This window comes from Epinephelus fuscoguttatus, linkage group LG3 (assembly GCF_011397635.1).
Source record: "Epinephelus fuscoguttatus linkage group LG3, E.fuscoguttatus.final_Chr_v1".
Classification (NCBI taxonomy): Eukaryota; Metazoa; Chordata; class Actinopteri; order Perciformes; family Serranidae; genus Epinephelus; species Epinephelus fuscoguttatus.
In genome coordinates, this window is record NC_064754.1 from 36,498,011 (window position 1) to 36,512,452 (window position 14,442).

Here is a 14,442-nt window from a genome sequence, read left to right on the forward strand (position 1 = left end):
TGCAAAATTAGCCACACGTTAAACATAGACACAAGTCACATGTTTTACCTCACCACAACCCCAAAAGACAATCGCTTTTTTAAATGTGCCCTCTCAAGTTTACCCAGAACATCTTTTAGAGTAAAGACCTATGAATATGACCGATGCTGCACTGCGCTGCACTGCATGTACCGGGGTTAAAAAAGTAATATGCCTTCGCCAATGTCAAAATGAATTATCAGTGTACATACGCAGAGGATATTAAACACTTCACACAGCAGGGTTACAGCAGACAGACTCCATCAGATATCTAATAAACAGTGGCACAGGTAGCAGCACAGCCAGGATAATAAAACACTGTCTGTTTGTGCTCCAACAGAGCCTCACCATGGACTCTCAGTTTTTGTTGCACTTTGTCGCTCACTCGTGCAGAGGGAGTCTTGAAACCTACATATTGTTTGTCTAACTATTGGTATTGGTTTAAAAATAAATAATTTGCTATCATTGCTAAGTGAAGCTCAGTACAAGTTCAATCAGGAAGACTTTGTGCTCATCCATTCACAATTCTCTCCTTTCCGCTCCCACTGCTTCCTCTAATCAGCCGACTATGGGTGTTCAGGCTTCTAGGTATCCAATCAAACTCCACCTAGATCTCTATCAGCCAGTCAGGAAGCCACTGCATAATTTTAAATCTGCTGTTGGCTGCCATTTTAGGCAGGATTGTCACGCTCTCCTCCAGCTCAACAACGAGCTGGAGGAGAGCTCAACAAAGGATTATTCTACTGCTCATCCAGATCATCAGCACTTCTCCATCTTTACCGTCTCTACCACCACCGGCGTTCTCTATTCTACTATGGATTCATCACCCTCCTCAGAAATATACCATCTCGATAGGATCTAATCGCCAAAGACTTTTCAAATTTTTTTCATTCTTATCTGCACAAGTAAATAAATATTCTTTTCACAAAAAAGTCTCTGCTGATTGAAATGTAGCTGGCGCATGTTCTGACAGCAAATATGATCAGGGCGGTAATGTGTTGGTAGTTTTGCATCATAATAATACAAGCAAACCTTACTGTGCTTTTTAACATGCAAACAAAAATGCATGCTTTCTGATGACACAGAGCTCAGACTTAAAGGCAACTTTATTTAGCTTTTATTTTGTCAGGTATAAATGCCATTGTGATTAAAATCCTTGTCTTGTCTTGAATTAACCAAAGGCACAGGCGATCATGTCTTACGGTATCTAGTTGTTCTGTGTATTGCTTCATGTGGAAGAGGCACTGAAGAGATGCATTTTGTCCCTAGTGCCAATATTGCAAAGGAACCTTTGTAAGACATTTTGAGAGCATAACCGATATTGGTTTTAGTCTCTGAGGATACACTGTATGCAGGGGCGGACTGGCCATCTGGAGGTTCTGGAGAATCACAGAATGGCTGGTTATCCCTGATAATCTACTGTTCCACGTCCAGTCCGCTATGTGGCAGCCTTTAAATTGGATGCCAGCCGGCCAGGGCATAAAATTAACACCCGCCAAGCACCAATTGCGGGTAAAAAATGAGTTTGGCGTGTAAAACAAAAACACACACCCACCAGTGGCCGATGGAAAATTTTGAATTGCATGTGGGTTTTTATGTGCTTCGACCATTTCTGCCAGCTGTGTCCAGGGACGGTTTTTGCTATGGGCAATGTGGGCGACCGCCCAGGGCGCAATCTATGTGAGGGCGCACGAGCGCCCTCGAAAAAAAACAAAACAACAACAACAACAAAAAAAAGTTTTCTAGACTACCGCTCATTTCCACGTCAAGTTAGTGAAATGGGCGCTGTGGCGCCCCTATTATCACGTTTCAACCAGCAGCAGAAAGGAAATGTGAATCCTGGAGGTTGTGGGTTGAACGGGGGTCACAGACAGGAACACGGCGGAGGTTCATAGTGCTCTGCGGCGCAAGATAACAGCTTACCGGTGACAGAGAAGTCAGACTGCAGGTCCAGTAATTTCCTCTTTCGTTGGTGCCATGACTGCCCAGTAGTACCTGGACAACCGAGCCGTGGCAGCACACAGGTATGTGGGTGTCAGAGGAGAAACGAGCCATTCACACTTCCACAAACCTCACCGCACTGTTCTTTAGGGACTGTCAGGGGAGGAGGGTGGCTGGTTGATTTTTATTTTATTTTGATCCCCCCTATGCTAATCACTTATTGATGCTGTTTTTGAAGTATGAATAAGTCAATAAGTAATTTATTCCATTGAAATATCAGTGATGTATTATAGAAAAGTGATTTATCTTTTTATAAATGACAAAAGGCACATCTGCCTCATTTTTGCCACGGTATCGTGATGCTACTACTGCAGCCTTTGCCGCAAGCATGCCAAAGAAACACAGAGGACAGGGCTGGATTTTCCTAAAGTTGGATTTTCATACTAAAAACGTAAAGTAATTATTTTTCGTCAAATAAGGCACAATTTTTTTATTTGGCTGGTGAAAAATATGTTTGGCCAATAAATTTTTGGAGGTCACTAGCCGATGGCAGATGAGGTAAAATGTTAATTTTACGCCCTGCAGCCGGCCCATAGGGCTGGGCCGAGTCAAAGTCCAGGGCTGTTTTTTAGTCCCAGTCCGCCCCTGACTGTATATATACAAGTAGAATGAGCCCAGGGAGGAATACCTCAATCAAAGCCACTGGGTTTGCATGTGCACATACAGTACATTGGCAACTAGCATAAATGACAGCCATATAAAATATCCAAATATTTGTAGGCAGGTAAACACACTTGTTCCCAACATGGGCTGTTCAAGGGTCAAGACTGAACCCTCACTGGTGATGCAAGCTGGCACATGTGGGCACTGTGACAAAAGCTATCTGAGCCAAACTCTGATTATACTATCAAGGACGCTGCCAATTAGCTGTAGTTTTAACAGATTACATACAGTAGCCTATTGGAATTATAATGCATCTAATATCATTATACAACACCTCGTTTATGAGGTGGGTCTCAGATCATCTTGCGTATGGATCACGGACTAGCATGAAGCAAAGACTGGTTTGCAATTACTCACATCAGGACTTTATAATCCGCAATTGTCAGTGCTGGCGCACTTCAGGGGTGTGTTTTATCACCTTTTGTTCACTGTTTCAGTTAGAATGTTTTGGCAGGACGGATTTCCTGTCGCAAGAACACAGTTAAGGTATCCTCCCTTTTTGTTGTGGCTGTATTTGTCAGACAGTTGCCACAGACACAAACAGAGTTTCCGAAAGGATAAACTAACTAACTAAAGACTTGTTTTAGTGCTACACTAAAAAAAAAAGAATCTTGGGGATATTGGAATTGGGGATAACTAAACACACAGATTGTTATTGCCCAGGTTATTGAAAGTGTAGGTTCAAAGTTACATTTTTTTTTCTACCACAGACGCCCACTGGAAACTTTTAATTTTTACGTAATTGCTTTGGGATGTAAAGGAAGGACGTGTGGTTTCACTGAGCTCTGATTGCAGGTTTTCTATTACAGTGTGAAATGGAAACACAAGATAAAACAGAGCTGTATCTCAAACCTCACCAATCTGATCGCTATCACACTCACAAAAACAACTGAGGGTGATTGCTGACTCCTCACAAGCACCTCACCTTCCATTCGATCCCGCGGTCTCAACGACTCTGACTGCATCTCTAAGGAGCTCCGGTTCCGAGGAAGTAACACATCAGCAGTTGTTCAGGTTTCACAGAAATGTTTTCCAAGAAACTTGTCAGTTGCTGCATATCTCTAAAGTTGTGTGCACCCAGGAGTTTGATCTAACATCTCTAAAGGTCAGCTAGGTGTAACTGCATCAAGAGAATTTACTTGAGAGCTCTACAGGTTTTATTTTGATAAGCCGCGAGCCCTGGAAATGTACCTGTGAGTTTTGAATAATCCTCTTGAGATGAAAATTCGATTATTTCAGTTCACATGGATGTATTCACACTCACAGACAACATACACAGCCCTGGAAATCGTCTTAACAGATGATGGAGTCATGTAATGAAGCATGAAACAGCTTCAGCAAGCATGTTTTAAATGTCAAAATCACATCACAGTACATCAGGGGATAAAACCTACTAACACAGGTTTAAGCGTGCGTCACTCTATCCGGTGCTGGTTGGCATGTGGGGGGCTGATGCCGATTTAATCTTCTGCCCTGTTTTCACACCCTGTACCACAGTAACTCCTGCCCCATGATGCCTCACTCACACATTGCGGTCTGTGACACCACTTCCTCCCAGCTGTCTATTCACACAACTTCCTCCAGCAGCCAATAACACCCCTCGATGATCTGACAGTGACAGTGTCACCAACAACAAGCTCATATGCCCCTGGCAGAGTGTCTGTCACACGTTGCCCTTGTGTTAAGAAACAACTGCTTTCTGTTCGAGCCAGAAGCTGTAAACAGCACATATCACATTCAAATGCGTGTACTGGGGTTGATGTTTCGGAGAAAATGTGTTGCCTGTACCTTCCTAGAAACAGAAGGTCACAGGGTTGCCACAAGACTGCTCAGTCATTATAAGTGGCTCTAGATTGGCACTACAGCCAAGAAAAACATGAAGAAAAATATTTGTTTGATTTTATATCAGTTTAATAACATGTGCCTGCTGTGAAAAAGGTTACTAATCTAACCTAGTCTACCACCCAAAACAAGAGCTGCATGCACCCACAGAAATGGCTGGGCCCCTTAAAAGGTCCAGTTAATGGACGCTCATGTGCATGCTTTCTCCTTCTTTCCTAATTCAGATCCACAAATTTCTATGGCCAGCAGCGTTTAAATTTTTTTTCTTTTAATTTATTTCTGTTTGTTTAAAAAAAAAACCCAAAAGAATATAATGTTTCCCTCCATTGCCCCCACACGCATGCTATAGTTAATATAATATACATTTAGAGGATGGTGCATATTGGCAGAGTAATGTACTATCTGAGGACTTTTAATTGTTTTGTTTTTTTCTTTACAGATTTTTAAATATTAAAGAGCTAAGTGTATTATGAAAATACTCTCTGACGACATGGGCTGAAAAACATAGGAGAAGAAAGTCAAAAGAGTACTGTAAACAAGCTTAAAAACCAGGTTGAAACACAGTTTAAAGTTGTTGTTACATGCTTCACTGCTTCGTGCCAAATTCTTAAACCAAATATCTGTGGTCCTCATCACTGGTGCGGCCCCTGTAGTCTTACCGTTCCAGTGGTGCGCTGCTGTGGGACTTCGTCTCAGCCCGTCCAGACACCTGTCCAGAGCATGCTGGATCCTGTCCTCTGTGCACGAGGTGTGCTGCATCTTCACCGCTCAGGTTCTGTGTAGGGAGAGGAGACGGAGCTCATATCAAGCATCAAAACATTATAAATTCCCATTCATGTCTTCAGTGGAATATTATCCTCCAGTTTGTTTGTATGCGTGTACACTGTCATGATGACACAGACACAACACATGCCGGTGTCTTTTCATTGCCAGCATGTGTTATCATGTCCACTTTGCATGAAGGCCGATCACCCGCTAAGTATGAAAATCAGCCTACAGAAGATACACAAACCATACAGAGACATTTCTAAGGTAAAGGGAAAACAGACAAAGGGTTGCTTGTATTGGTATTTTTTCCTGAAATGTCTCATGCTATCATGTTTTGTACATATTAAACTATACAACAACAAACAACCTCTTCCCCCAGCTCCATGTTAGTTATGTCTTTCCAGATGCTGCCACAGACACAGATGGTGGGAAGGATTGACAGTTTTACAAACAGAAGTCTTAATGAAACTCTTGCCACTGCCAATTACTATTATTAACAGCAATACTAAAGATATTTTTCAATTTTTATTTTATTTTCTGAAGTTTCTGTGTCTAAGTGACTAATGGGAACCACAATTTTTGAAATTGGTCCAGTTTCGACTGAGAGCACTGCAGCCAGGAGCAGCAAAACAAGCTGCAACGTAGCTACTTGGGGGAATTATGCACTATCATTCTGAGTCTACTGAAAGTGTTTGTTTTTGCCACTGATAGGCTCAGATTACTATTCTAAGTGTCTGATGGAGTTATAACAAGAATGCCGACAGAGTTTCACTTTTTTTTTAAGAATAAAATCCTTTTTGTTTGACAAGAGCTGACAAAAGCCCCGAATTAGCTCTCACCAAAGCCACCAGGCTAAAACAGTAATTTTAGCATTTGAGCGAGCCAGCATGTTTTCACTTCTATGTGGGTGAATTAAGGGCTTACTTTAACCAGAGTTGGTGTTTGTTTGAATAGTGAAAAGACTAACGAAGATGTTTTTTGTGAATTTATGTTTCTGTGAATTAAATGTGTTTTACGATGACAAAATTACTGTTTAGTTAAATGAGTGTGGTGGGTTTAGTGATAGCAATTTCAGCACTGTTTCTAGTTAAACAAAATTGATCTTGCTCTTTAACAACAACAGAAAAATCATTCTCTTTGGGGATCTTTCCTTTAATGCTGTCAGACACTTATGATAACAATTTAAACTCTTAAAGTTTCAAAAATGAGCACTTTCAGTGGATGTACATTGACAGCACATAATTACCCCAAATGATTTGAGGTAATTCAATTAATTGGACTTTTCAGCATGTTTCGCCGCTGCCGGCTGCTGCCCACTCACTCGATAAAGGAACAATTTCAGAAACTGGTGTTCCTGTTAGTGGCTTAGACAGAAAATCATTGTAAAATAGGGTCCAAGTTACCCTATGTATGTTGTACCCTTAAAGACAAACCAAAACAAGAGCCCACGATTTTCACAATATGACTTTTATGGAAGGGAAAAAGAGAAAAACGGCCCACAGTAATTTCAAACTAAAAATCAGTATCGCTTAGGGTCAGAGATGCGATGAAAACAAACCACAGCATTATAAGTACATCATGTCTTCACCACTGACTCATCAGGCTGCGTTGAACTTCACTTTTTGTATCTGTCAGTTTAGCAGTGCATTTGGCTGCTCATCATGCGGCATCTGAGGACAACCCAGGTGTGGCAAGTTGTTTCAGTTCTGTTATGAACACATCTCATCAGGAGCAATATGCATAACAAGACATCAGGGACATCCCGTCGGCTACTTGAAAGAGTTGAGTGACAGATTTATAAATCCTGGCTGTTTTTCAGTGCAGATAAACATTTATGTTGGCAGGTGTTTAATGACACAGTTTGAAAGCTGCGACCTCCAACCAACCAAAACCAAAACTGAACCTCTAATGTCACCCAAACCAATGAGAATGTTTCTGTGAAAACATATTCTCAGAGCGCTACAGTGACCACTTCTTCAATGGTAACAACAATTCCCCTAGACATTGCACAGATGTGCTTGCGGGGGACAGCTTATAAATAAACTCTGCGAAGAAGCAGGTGGTGGTCAACACTTTGTGCGCACTATGTTGCTGCCCTGTTGCCATTTGTCGCGGAAACATGTCTTATCAAGCTCTTTGAGATTTGGACAAGTCGGCTGTGAATTAATTTCTCTACCATATATGTTGTGTTATTGGTGATAGCAGATAAGGCAACCAAAGCAATTTGGTTCAATCTGTTACTTTCCATTGGTTGAAAGATGACAAACAAATTTGTCTTTTGTCTGTCTGGACAAAGAGATGAAGCAAGAAAGATCAACAGCTAGTTCAGAGACATTTAAATCAGATGCAGCAGCTGGGTTTCTCGCTGGTTTTAACAGACAACATCACCCCAATCCTGGCCTCTCTTCACTGGCTCCCCGATCATTTTAGAATTCATTTTAACATTTTACTGATCACCTCTGGGTCTGGCCTCAAGTTATATAGTGGAAATGTTCACTCCATATGACCCAGTTTGCAGCCTTAGATCCTCAGGTAGGGCCCCTATGGTTGAGGCTTAAATCTAAAGCTGATAGTGCTTTGAAACGACTTGCCTGAGGATATAAGGCTCGCAGCATCAGTGACCTGTTTTAAATCACCTCTTAAAACCCATCTTTATAAACTGGCTTTTATGTGATGTTGCCGTTTTATTCTCATTGTTATTTTATTGTGTTTATTGCTTTCATTTTTGTAACTGTCTTAATTAATTTGTTGTTGTTGTTTTTATTTTTTATTTCCCATCATCATTTGTCTTCGCTCCGATGTTTTCGCATCTTCTCTCTCATTGAAGTTTTACCTTAATTATGTCTTGCTTTGGTTTGGCGTTACTGTTGGCTTTTCCTTTAAGGAGTCTTGCTTCTGCTTTGCTTTGTTTGCCAAAGGTGCTAAAGACAAAATCATTATCTAACATATTAAAAAACAAAGAAAACAAAAAACAAAATATAACGTACCATAAACATATATTTTGTATATGGATGTACAAAAACTGAAATTTATTAGTGATCTAGAAAATGATTATAAAAACCACAGTGTGTCAGGATGTTTGTGTTTTAAACTGGAATCAAAGCTACTGTAACATTTAATGAATATTCATTGAAAAGTCACATGTTGTTTGTGATGCATTATATTTGTACTTGATGTATTTTTAAAGCTCCCCCTACCTCATATTAAAGTTTTACCATGGAAATACAGTATACGCATGTACATGTGGAAATTCTGGGAAATGTCCAAATTTCAGAAGTGGAACAACAACACTTCCCTAAAGAAGCTTTTTAAAGATTTGCTCTTTTAGAATTTGACCAGCTTAGCAGTTTTTTTGTTTCTGACACATTAAAGCCAAATTCTCAGGAACTACATTATTTTGATGATGTTAGTCAGAACTAAACATGCACACATAAATCAATGAGCTTCTTTCAGTGACGAAAAATAGGCATTCTGTGTGTTTGTGATTCTTTACAGAGTGAAGTCGGTCAGACAGAAATGAGCAATGACATCAAAAACAGTTTTAGCCTGATTACATCTTCTCAAACTTTCCCCAGTGCGTGACAAATTCCCCAGTTCAGATGAAAACTAGAAATAAACGAAAGCTGTCAAATGAACTGCGTTAATGAATGACTCACTTGCTCTTATGCACCCACTCACCTAATAACCCTATCACACACACACACACACACTAGTTTGACATTTTTGTAAATATGCTTATTTGCCTCTTTCTGACAGTAAGGTAAGAAGATTGATACCACCGTCATATCTGAAGGAAGGAAAAGAAGGAAACAGCTCAACTGGTTCTGCCTGAAGGTAAACAAAATCCATCTACCAGGATCTCTAAGGCTCATTAACATATTATTTTGTTTACTTCATCCGTATAAAAAGGTGTAAAAGTGTCTTGGTTGGGGGAAAGCATTCATTGAAGTTGCTTGGAAACCACACAGTGATAACAAGACTTATTTTTTGTTTTGTTATTGATGTATTAAACTCACAAGATATTATGTGTTGTTAGATTTTGTTACCATCAGACACAGGCCCTCTGTGCGTCTTATGTGCCCCATTTCCCTCCCTATCCCGAATGTGCACAGGTTGCACACAAAACACGTGCGGCAAGAGAGCTCTCCCAAAAACTATATCATCAAATAAAGGCTAGCTAAAATACTTTTTTATCTGGCCATAAAGTCCCTTGCATCTCTGTTATGTTTTGATGCCTGGTGATTTTGGCAGTTCACTGGTGGGAGGGGAGAGGCACGACCTAATCATGGAAAATTAAAATCGTTTTCAGCCACTATGTCAAGGAAAATTAAGAGGGTGAAGAATAACATGGTTTTATGTGACTCACCAATACTAGCCTATGTATTTTTGAGGAGCTATTCTAACAGATAATTTAAAGGGAAGTGCTCGGGACAACTGACCCTGGTGTTCCCCCAGTGTCGGTAGCCCCACTCAGACAGAGCCAGTGTAGGCCCCTTGTTTCCAGGGTAACTAGCCTCTGATACGAATGTCCAACTATTCCTTTAAAGGCGTGCAAACTCAAAAGTCAACGTTAAAAAGGAACACAAACAACACAACGCACATACATACAAACAACTGTCCATTCACACATGTATGCTCACACACATACAGTACCAACACACACATACACTGTACAAACATCCGACCGGCTTCATCATTAACACCGGTGGAGGGGTGAGGCAGGAAGCTCATGCAAACCCGAGTTCAGAAGGGCAGAGGAATGAAACTCAATTATCCCCCACCACTTTGCTCTGTTTCCTACAGTTACCATTCAACAACAATACCAACAGCTCCAGAGGTAAACACATCCATGTAGCCCCCTTTTTTCTCAGCGGCCCCTCCTCCCCAGAGAGGTATTGTGTCTGAGAGGTGTCCCAAGTGGTACTGAGCAGGAGTACAGGGCCGAGCGTGGTGGACACTTGTGCTGAGGGCTCCGCTCATTGTCAAGGCTTTGGATGGGAGCCCGGTCAGAGTGGAAGGAACTAATAAGTCAGAGTCGTGATGACTCCTGCATCCAGGATGGGGTTCAGTGGAGACGTGTAAAGGTAATAAAGGAGGTGAAAACCTCATATGAGGTGGCACGATTCAGTGAAAGTTTATCAGTGCTAGTAATTGCTCTGCTGACGACATCATTACTGTTTTAGCACTTACATTGATGTAACTTATTTCACACTAGTAACCTTTTGCACAGAACAGCGCTGGAATGATTTAAACTCTCAAAGAAAAGTTAGACACAAAACATGTCACAAAGATCACATATATTAAGTCTTTCGTAATGTAACAATTTTTTAAAGTCACCAAGTGATATTTTTATGAAAAATTCCATTCATTAAGGTCGAGTTGGCTGATAAACGGTTAATTCCCAACACAAATATTCTATAGCATCAAAATTTAGCAAAAATATCTGTACCACAATTCAATAACTGCATTCCCTTTATTTGTCAATTTCCGTGACATGACACCAGATGAACACATCACAAAGTACACTAACTAGGATTGTAACTGAAAATTTCAGTCCTAACTCCAGAGTGTCATCACAGTTGTTTACGAGGAGTTGCTAGTCAAATTGCAAATGCACGAGTCTGTGGTGTTTCATAAGAGGATGTATGCAGTACATCCCTAAGAGTCAACAAGGTCACTTCCACATTTCATTGGTTGCAACTTGCAACAGTCAGACAATAACAAGCTGCACTCATGTAGTGGAGGAACACTCACACTGACTGGATTAACCAACTCTTACTGAGATAGAAAGCACAGAACAAGTCATCCCCTCCCCTCCCATTCTTTGCTGCCTCTCTGTGTTTTCTCCTCTCTGTCAGCCTCCCTCTCTTCTCTAAAGTTAAGTGTCAACATTTCCCAGACAAGCCGAGGAGTGCTAGCACTTCACCTCCACCTGTGTCTCTCTTTCTCATGCTGTCCTCCTTTCTTTCCCCCTCCTTTAGTCTCCTCGCAGCCTGCTTCCCATCTCTCCCAGTGATCCCATTACCAACTGCTTCCTAACAGGAAGGTAGCTTCCCTGCTCAGCTGAGGAAGCAGGTGCCTCCCTATTGTTGTGGTGTGATCAGACTCTCGCATATACTCCCACAGACCAGGGAGGAGAGCTTGTGTGTGCGTGTGATTGATGGAGTCTGATATTCACATCCAGTCTTCCTCTGCTGGCCCACATAGCTGTTATCCCCCCTTTTCTCTCCACTGACCTACTGGATGTGAACTGGCCTCTTATGGCTTTAGGAAATCACAGTGGTCCAACTCCAAAGCTCTTCTGTAACTAAGTGCTTCCCTTTAGTTCAAACAAGAGCTACCGGTGAGAACTCAGCAGTCTGGGTCTGTTTCTCAGTCTGTTTGCTGTCATATTACATGATCTTGCAGATGCTGAAATTCCCATTTTTTAAACCACTTTCAGGAATTCTTGATTAACTTTGAAGCTCGACCCTTGATCTTTTCTCTGCTGGCAATTTTAGGGGAAAAAAATCTTACATTTAATGTGACTTAAAATCTTCCTTTTTGGGTTTAGTGCAAGATCTTGCTGTACTTCGAATCCTTCCCTTTATATGAAACTTATTGAGTTAGTATGTACAACTGCTGTATAGAAGTGACCCAAGCAGAAAGTTTTGGCTTTAAATAATAAATATACATTGCAACAGTCTGCTCTAATCACTTACTGCAGCATCAAAACATTAAGGTTGTTCTGTCACTGAAATAACCTTTGGTCTTAACTACCGCAATAAATCCTGATAAACACATGATGAAACCACCATTAATGCAAATGTCAAGTGATGTTGTATTAGGTTATGACATTTCACCAAGCAACAGGAGCCAGTGGTGACTCTGCTACACAAACAGGACTGAGTGAATCCTCGTCTGCTGTATTTCTTATTTCACACTAAACAACATTCAGCAGATGACGCAGATATCTATGATTTCCAGCAGACAATCATGTGCTTTTACATTTGTTAAAATGCAATATGGGTAAATAAAACATTTTGTGTGCTTTAAGGCTTTCATCCCTAATTTTTTTTTTTTTTTTTTTTTTTGCAACAACAGGTGTGTTGTGCATGTTCGGAGATGCATGTGTTTACACACACGGGGGTGTTGACCTCAAAGTGTGTGTCGTAAAGGTGAAAATGAAGATTTCACTGATACCACAGCCGTAAAGAGACAAACAGGAAGCAATGTTGTGAATAACACACAGTGCTGCACTTAGATATCATAGTCAAGCTCTGCGAGATGTCAAATTTAAAAGAAAAAAAAAGAGAGTGAGAGCACGTAGTGACGGCCTTCATTCTTCATATCTGAGATGTGTGGTAAACAACAAAGCTTGTCAGTATCTGCTTCCTCCAATCAACAACATTAATCTGCGTTCATTATTTCAGGCCTGACACATGACTTATACGGCAGTTGTTATTTCCCAACAGGAGGAGGTGAATGTATTCAAGCTGATTGTGAAATTGAACAATTTCTAAGAAGAATAGACGATCCCTTCCTTTGGTTGCGCAGGAAGAGTCTGTCGTCATCTGACAGGCGGGAGGCAAGCAACAGGGGAGTTCATTACATTTAAGGCTTATGATTTTCTTGATGGTATTAATACTGATTATGTTGTAGACCACCACCAAGAGAGAGAAGCTGTTCATTAAAACATGTGACAGTATGTGCCTCATGGATATAACGATACCGAAATCAAAGCTACATTTGGCCACTTGTGATTTTGTGGGATCAAATCTCTGTTGAGTTTAGTCTCGTGTAGACAGACCTGTCTCCACAGCACTGTGTCAGCACTTGAGAAATGTTGAGTTAACAGTATGGTCAGCATTGTGACCTGAAAGTCCTGCAATTTACCTGCTATTTGCTGAAGAAGACTTTTTAACTCGACCTGAAGCTTGTTTTGACAAGACTTGAGACTTGACTTACTTGAGAATTTAAGGGTTACTCCACTGATTTTACATATAAAGACTGTTTACAGGTACTGAGGAGTGTTTCTGCAAATTTGGAAAAAGTTGTATCGAGAAATCTATGACTTCAGACGGAGCTGCATGAAATCTGGTAAATTCTTGAGAAAATTTACCAAATGTCACTTGATATCACTTAAGTCGGCACTGGATGGGGCTGAAGACTGCCGGTTTGAAAAAAAAAAAAAAAAAAAAAAAAAAAGTTGTGTCTTGTTTCTGGAGTCAGAAAGAAGTGAGATTACCAGACCACTGTAGCCTCCTCCTGTTCTCTGCTTGAGGCTAGCAGCGTAAGGCTACATTAGCTGCTACTAGCATAACATCCTGAATCTCCCAGGAATCCCCCAGTGACAGCGCTGGGCTCTGAAACCAATTTTACATAGTGACCAAACCTTGAAATTACAACATCTGGATGAGTCATGTAATGCCACCGGACCCAAAAAGACTTTTTCCAATAGACTTACGTTGTGAAAAGAAAATATTTTTTTGATGATTGCAACTCTCACAAAATGATTTGTTCCACCATGTGGAGTTGATCCAGGAGTTGTGGGATCAAATCATTTAATCCCGGTTGAAATTAGCGGAGGGCTATACTGGAAGTTAGCTGCTCGGCCAACTAACATAATGCTTCTATGCTCGCAAAATTTTGTAGTGCGCATGCTCTATCGGTGAAAAGATACAAAAGATCCAGGTGATTTTATACCTTTTTTGACTTAAAGCACCACTGAGAAACATATAGGAATGAACAGGACCCTACATCCAACACTGTATGCAATCTTTACACATACATGCAAATCTCTCATAGAATTGTCAGTAGTAGAGTTGTATTGTGGGTAATGTAGGCACGAAGAATGTGAGGGATAAAAAAGACAATAATTTTGGTTCTGCTGTGTCGATTATGGTCCTGAATTTTAAATTGTCCAATTGTGAGTGCAATGTACTTGCTCATCTTGAGACTTGAACTTGACATATGGATTTTTTAAAAGTTTTGTATGGATTGTGGGGCGCCCAGTAGCTCACCTGGTAGAGCAGGTGCCCCATGTACAAAGGCCTTGTCCATGTTGCAGCAGCAACCTCCAGCCCCTTGCACCATGTCATCCCCTCTCTTTCTCTTTCTCTGTCTCCCCCTTTGATGATAACACTGTCCTATCAATTAAAGGCAAATTGC

General features: G+C 40.8%; 1 protein-coding gene across 1 annotated transcript in view; it reads right to left on the minus strand.

The window, feature by feature from the left end:
• pik3r5 (phosphoinositide-3-kinase, regulatory subunit 5) overlaps nt 1-14,442 on the minus strand; it is a 28,645-nt gene that overhangs the window by 12,708 nt on the left and 1,495 nt on the right. The window contains exon 2 of the mRNA XM_049571664.1: nt 5,184-5,299. Within this exon, the coding sequence (XP_049427621.1) occupies nt 5,184-5,283 (100 nt within the window). The 5' untranslated portion in view covers nt 5,284-5,299. The remainder of the gene's footprint in view (nt 1-5,183; nt 5,300-14,442) is intronic.